General features: G+C 36.2%; 3 protein-coding genes across 6 annotated transcripts in view; 1 reads left to right on the forward strand and 2 right to left on the reverse strand.

Annotated features, from left to right (window-relative positions):
• LOC105452673 (myosin heavy chain, non-muscle-like) overlaps window positions 1-1091 on the forward strand; it is a 30239-nt gene extending 29148 nt beyond the window's left edge. For all 3 annotated transcript variants that reach the window (XM_011693998.1, XM_011693999.1, XM_011694000.1), the window contains one exon: window positions 503-1091. In XM_011693998.1, the coding sequence (XP_011692300.1) occupies window positions 503-629 (127 nt within the window). In that variant the 3' untranslated portion in view covers window positions 630-1091. The remainder of the gene's footprint in view (window positions 1-502) is intronic.
• Window positions 257-4197, reverse strand: LOC105452672 (26S proteasome non-ATPase regulatory subunit 10-like). The gene is made up of 5 exons (XM_011693997.1): window positions 3894-4197; window positions 3723-3821; window positions 1605-1893; window positions 1185-1382; window positions 257-662 (listed from the first exon to the last, which is right to left on the reverse strand). Exons 1-4 carry the CDS (start codon window positions 3996-3998, stop codon window positions 1186-1188), a joined length of 690 nt encoding a protein of 229 aa, XP_011692299.1. The 5' UTR covers window positions 3999-4197; the 3' UTR covers window positions 257-662; window position 1185.
• A 492-nt stretch (window positions 4198-4689) lies between these two features.
• Window positions 4690-6430, reverse strand: part of LOC105452671 (poly [ADP-ribose] polymerase 1-like) — a 4976-nt gene continuing 3235 nt past the window's right edge. For both annotated transcript variants that reach the window (XM_011693995.1, XM_011693994.1), the window contains 2 exons: window positions 6114-6319; window positions 4690-5981 (listed from right to left, as the gene is read on the reverse strand). In XM_011693995.1, the coding sequence (XP_011692297.1) occupies window positions 5498-5981; window positions 6114-6319 (690 nt within the window). In that variant the 3' untranslated portion in view covers window positions 4690-5497. The remainder of the gene's footprint in view (window positions 5982-6113; window positions 6320-6430) is intronic.

A 6430-nucleotide genomic window follows, 5' to 3' on the forward strand; every position in this document is an offset into this window, starting at 1 on the left:
CCCCCAGGCATCTCCCCTTGAATGCAGTTGTTTGTGAATGCGTTTTTTTTTTTTTCATATTTTTTGATTATTTGACTTTGCAGTACGCACTATCGGTCGATAGTTCGACAATGTGTTTTCTAAAAGATCAGTCTGTTTAATATAACAGTTTTCACATTTAAAACTTCTTACTTACTTATTAGCTATCACAAGGATTTTAAATATTTAAATTTATTCAGGCAATTTTTTTCGATAATAATAAATTATTTTATACTCATTTTATGTTTAATTCGCGATACACTTTATTACACATCTCATTATATTATTTGATACATAATGTTGAGTATTTAAGTACAAAATTAAACTTTAGATTTTACACAAGGGATATTTTAACCCGAAAAAAGTGACAAATATATTTGAACTATTGACTGATAGTGTATATTTTTTTCGCATTATATTATGTACATGTATTTCAACAACGAGACACATTGCCTAACTAACGTAACGTATGATTTGTTTAAAGGCGCGGTGGTCCTCCGATAAGTCTGAGCTCCACGAGGCTGAAACGCGGTTCCGTACAAACTGGCGGCTCCGGTGACGATTCGACGACGCAGGACGAGAGCATCGACGGCGAGGAGAATGCCAATTGAATATCGGAGTCAGTCCAATGTGCTCTCGAACCTCTGTGAATTATGTATATATACGTGCGTCGAGAGGGTGTTGGCTTTTTTTTTGGTTCGATTCGGCGCGTCACGCGGACGTCTCGCGTCGCGAGTACGAGATTACCAGCTCCACGATTAAAATCAAAAGTCGTTTTCGACAATGTCCCATGGCGTTTCCGGGCCTTATTATTATTGCGATGAGATAACGACGATCGTCTCGATTAGAGTTCGATTGACCGATACGGTGCCGACGATTCGAAAGAAAGAGCCATGAGAGGCGAAGCGGCGAAAAAGAAAAACCGAGAATAATCGAATAGAGGACTTTTGATACATTTTATATAGAATGAGCGCAAACGTTGACCGCATTTTACATATATGTATAAGGAAGGGAGAGTTTGAGAGAGTGAGTGAGAATGGGTAAAATAAATTCTGGAGAAGGAAACTCTTTAATCATGGATGCATTTATTGGAGACTTATTTAACGAAACTTAAACCGCGTGAAAACCACTCGTACGGAAAAAAAAAATTGCGCGAGGGAGCTAACTTTATTTTGACACAGTCTCTCGCTTGATTTCCTCGAGCTGTCGGATCAATCCGGGACTCGCGAGATCCAGTGGAGTCTTGCGCTCCTTGTTGGTGATCGTCAAGTCCGCGCCGTGCGCCGTCAGCAGTTTTGCTTCTTCCACGCGGTTCTCCTCGCAAGCGAGATGCAACGCCGTGTTACCGTACGCGTCTCTCTGATCTGAAAAACGAGACAGCATGAAACGAAAAATGCACGAAATTGCGTATCGACATTGGGAGAACGAGCGAACCTTTGTACTTCTCTAAGTTATAATCGAAAATATTTATATATAGATATATATATATATATAGATATATATAGATTATATTTGATATTTTATATATTATTATACTGTAATGAAAGAGCTGCATTTCAATAACACACACAGATACGCTCCGCTACCTATGTTCAACTTCTTTCCGTACTCCATGAGGAGCTTCACGATGGCGGTGTTGCCCTTGGAGGCAGATCTGTGGAGAGGCGTGGCACCCCGTTTGTCCGCGATGTTCACGTCTGCATCCCTCTCGAGCAACGCCACGCAGATGGACTTCCAGTTCTTAGACGCGGCGTACTGCAACGCCGAGTGACCGTCGACCGTCGTCGCGTTCACGTTCGCTCCCTCGGTCAGCAACGTGTTAACGACCTTCTCGCGGCCGGCGGACGCTGCCAGGATTAGCGGAGTCATGTTTGTCTGCATGATTTATTACGCGCGATTTAACGTTTGATTTCGTACGAGGATCTAGCTGACGCAACGAACGGAATGAAAATTTCGCGGTGATTATGCGATGTGCGTTACGCGTGTGTGTGAGACAGAGAGAGAGAGAGAGAGAGAGAAAAAAGGATGTGCAAAAAATGTAACGCAACGCGCGATGCATTTTAGACGCATTTTCGCTTTATACTTATTTTCTTATAAGTTTTTTTTTCTTATAAATGATCTTTGGAAAAATTATAATATAATTATACGTCCTCAAGTGTGTATATTATTAAGATCTCCATCTTTCTTTCGAAATAGATCTCTCGGAATGAGGGATGGAAGAGCTCTATAGAATTGTAATGTAAGATTCTCTGCCTGATATGTTAAAATTTACTTTAACTATTATTCGTTAAATTTTTTCAAATTATGATTTAAAGGGCGTTTTACATAGATAGTCTACGATTCATTGAAAATCAATCTATACTGCTGATTGCTATTTTATTAACGATAGATGAACACATTTTGAAGTATTTTTATAAAGAATGAGATATTTTACAGGAAAAATGTACATGATTGTACTATTTATTTGTGTTACCAGTGTGTGATCTGTATAGAATCTCGTTTGGAACTACGAGAGTTTAACAGTCAGTGCACAGCAATGCAAGAATTATAATTTTCTCGGAAAGGTATATGATATTTTGAGATACAAAAATAAAGTTGACTTGATGACATAAACGTATACCGCGAATTATTATTAAATATTTCATATAATGCATTTCAATAATCGAAATTGTAATAGTTATATGTAATAGTTATATGTAAATCGAAACAAATATTTAAAAATAAGTCTTTTCATTTAGATGTGATTATGAACTATACTATTTTTAATTAATTAGACACAGAATGTTTCGACAATTTTAACAATTACGGATTAATAATTCAGACAATATCAATAGCAGCATTTTTAATTAACGATAAAAAATGTGTAACATATTTAACATAGAAAACTTTATATTAAAAAAATAAGAAAATTTACTTTTCTGTTAACATCTTGTTTCTTCGTGCTAAAAATTCCATCGAAATTTCAATGAACTAACATTGCCCGCGCGTAAAAAATGCATCTTAAAATCTTAAAATTTATATTGAAAACTAATATATTAGGAATTTAGTAGGTGCGTTGCGTTCGTTGCGTCGCTCCGAATTCGGAATTGTCGCACGCAAAATTACGAATCGACTTTATCAGTTTAGTCGAATCATGATTACATTTTTCTCGTGCTTAAAACAAGCGCATTCCAATGTATGAGGAAAACAGTGGAAGAAAACAATTTCGAGAAGACGCAGTTAAAAGGGAATATCTGTACGCGTGATGTTCCGAGAGCGTCTGGCGAATTAATTCAGTCGCCAGACGCTTCGTGCGATCGTACCGTCGAAATTTTATCGATCGAGGGCTTTACATGCTATGACACATAATGTAACAAGATTAGACAATTTTCATGCACTTGTTTACAGCAACGGTCGACCGAAAATTTGTTTAAAATTTCAAAAAGTAATGTAGCTGCAGATTAGGGCAAGTTTTTGATTAATTATTTTACTTATGCCGATCTATTGTAACATTGCTATTATTATGCGTAAAATTACACCTCACGTTTTTTTTTTTTTTTTTTAACTAAACTCCATACCTTTCGTCTCCTCTTTCTCTCTCCAGCTCTATGTAATTATATATACCATCATTTTAAGTGCAAAAAGTATAACATAGTGCATGTACAGAGAACACATATCTTGTGTTTGTTTACAGTCGTACTAATGTACAAATAGAGATTTCTTACATCGTCGTCGGGATCCACCGGTACGTCGAGGGACAGCAAATGCCTGACCAGGTCGTCGTGGCCGCCCAGCGCTGCCCAGTGTAGCAGCATTCGGCCGTTCTGCAAAGAGAGGAAGCGCGATGTAACCTCAAAAGTACACACGACACGCGGACGAAGCGACGATATACGAACGCTGTCCGTTTGCGTTTTCAGCTTCTCGTTCTCGTTCAGCAGAATCTTCACGGCCGCGGTTTTGCCGCGATACGCCAGGTCGTACGCCGTGGGCTCCTGCATCATTTTCGCGGCTCTTGTCAACCCCTGGTTTCCACTGGTAAATCGATGAGATCTTGATGCTGTGTAAACTTATGTTTTGAACGCGCGCGCAGCGAATTACTCCAAAATTTTGTCACCGAAATGGACTGTCACGCACGACGGCACGACTGTCTCAACTCTCAGCTGTCTCTTGTCAGCTGCGCCTACACCTCCGTACGCGTGACAACATGATTCAACACGATTGGTACACACATGCAAAATGTCACACACACAGCGTCACGAAGTTCGCATATATGAAGTGCATGAATGAACATGAATGTTGCACGACATCTAACATTCATGCATTCATGGCGTTGTTGTCAACGAGAGAATTTACATTTCTCGCAAGGGCCTCGCAACGACTTTTATTTACTATATTCTAACTGTGTATCATTTTTGTATTTCCATTTAACTTTGTGTAACTTCACTGGTGGTGTCTTCATGACTCCACTGGCTGTGTCCCCGAGAGCGAGGAACTGGCTAACTAAAATGAGAAGAGATTCACAATAAATGAATACGCTATAAAAGAAAAATAATCCGAATTAGATTGTAAATTTTTATTTTTAAATCTTATTGAATTGGCTATGCTTTATTTGACAACTTAATTATTAAATATTATATAAAAGATGACATAAAAAAAGATGCATGTTTCATGTATAAAGAATAAAAAAAAACATTTGATATAAAACAATTTATTGTTCTTCATACAATCAATATTTGAGGTATCAAACACTCTTTGATGCACATAAAAAATATGCACGTAAACAAATATATGCGTAAATAAATATACACATAAACAAATTGCATACAGTTGCAACAAAAGATTATCATTTAAAATAAAAGTTTTATGAAGTCCAACGGTTACAATACTAGTAAAATCTTTACTGGAATTTACAGTAACATCTTAAATTAATAATTAGCAAATAAAATGTAATATCACAAAGTTAAAAACCTTAACTAGAACACGAATAATACTTTTTAATTTGTGTTACGTATATTAGTATTTGTACTCTTGGAGACGGAGTTTGCAATGAAGTTAGAAAGACTAGCGTTAATATCGTCACCCCACGTAAACAAATTGCATGCAATCGCAACAAAACAAAAAAGATTATCCTTTAAGAGGTCTACATCTAGCAAAACGTTACGATCGTAAGTGATCGTGATTGTAAGGAAAAAGCTGTATGTAAATCGTAACGCTAATAGCAAATAGCAAAGTAGGGAATCTCATAATGTATCGTAACAGTTGAATTGCAATCAACTCCTACGATGAGATTGACAGCTAAGATTAGCGTTACGATTGTTGTAAGGACCTTCCGATAGATGTAGATCAACCTTTAAAATAAAAGTTTTATGAAGTTTAATGGTTATAATACTGGCGAAATCTTCGCTGGAATTTATATATAGTAACATCTAAATTTAATAGTCAACAAATAAAATATAATCTCACAAAGTTAAAAAACTTAACTAGAACATGAACTTAAACATTACACTTTCTGTGCGTTAAGTATCTTAGTATTAGTACTCGTGGAGGCGGATTTCTCAATGGAGTTATAAAGTCTAACGTCACTCCAGCTAGAAATAGTTTTCTCTTTTAGGAGCATGGTAAGAGCGTCTTTATACTTTTTCGCTTTTTCTACAAAATCCTCTGCTACCACTCGAATGTTGCGTGCCCGAATATTCTTCATTGTTTCACTCATTTTTTCTACTTCTATTCGATTTGAAATTACAGCAGTCAGATCTTGACGGATTTCCGTTGCAATAATACCACCCAACAATAAGATTTCCTCCATCAATTTCTCTTTATATCTCCATGTATTATTAAATATAAAAAACTTCATGTTTTTCAAAGGAAATGGTCTTCGTTGTACTTTAGGTTTATCACAAGATTTGGCTTCATCTTTCTCTTCTTTAACAGAATTTGATGATGTTACTTCAAACACTCGTTTCTTTACATTGGACTTGTATGATCTAAGAACAAATTACGATTATTAACAAAAATCATCTTTACATCATATTTATTAATGTTGAAATAAAGAAGTGCAAATAGAATTAATTGGTTCAATCAAGTTTCACATTGTTCCACATCTAGTGAGAACTTACTTAATTGGAAAATTTTCCTTCATTTCACTTGGTATTTCGCATTCTTTTCTCTCTGGATCTTGTGTAACGTACTCGCATTTATTCCATTCCGTTGCATTGCCAGTGCACTTATAACCCAAACCAGAGTCGTATACGAGTTGCCTTTTACATTTTGGACAGGGTTGTAGAGCTCCAAAATACAACATATCAGATAAAAGATTCATGATCTATAAATAAAATCCGATTAAAGTGATATAATAAACCTATAAAAGTCACATAATAGATTTGAGGAAAAATATTTATTGAGTGTCATAACACAATATATATTGTGTTATGAA

Source organism: Wasmannia auropunctata, unplaced genomic scaffold (assembly GCF_000956235.1).
Source record: "Wasmannia auropunctata unplaced genomic scaffold, wasmannia.A_1.0 LD336026.1, whole genome shotgun sequence".
NCBI classification, from domain to species: Eukaryota; Metazoa; Arthropoda; class Insecta; order Hymenoptera; family Formicidae; genus Wasmannia; species Wasmannia auropunctata.

Bases quoted from the DNA above. Each gene is read 5' to 3' on its own strand.
- LOC105452672 (XM_011693997.1), bottom strand. From the start codon at position 3,998: ATGATGCAGGAGCCCACGGCGTACGACCTGGCGTATCGCGGCAAAACC. The intron at 3,822-3,893 runs GTTCGTATATCG...CTCTCTTTGCAG, and splicing joins TGAAAACGCAAACGGACAGC to AACGGCCGAATGCTGCTACA. The intron at 1,894-3,722 runs GTAAGAAATCTC...TAAATCATGCAG, and splicing joins CGGTGGATCCCGACGACGAT to ACAAACATGACTCCGCTAAT.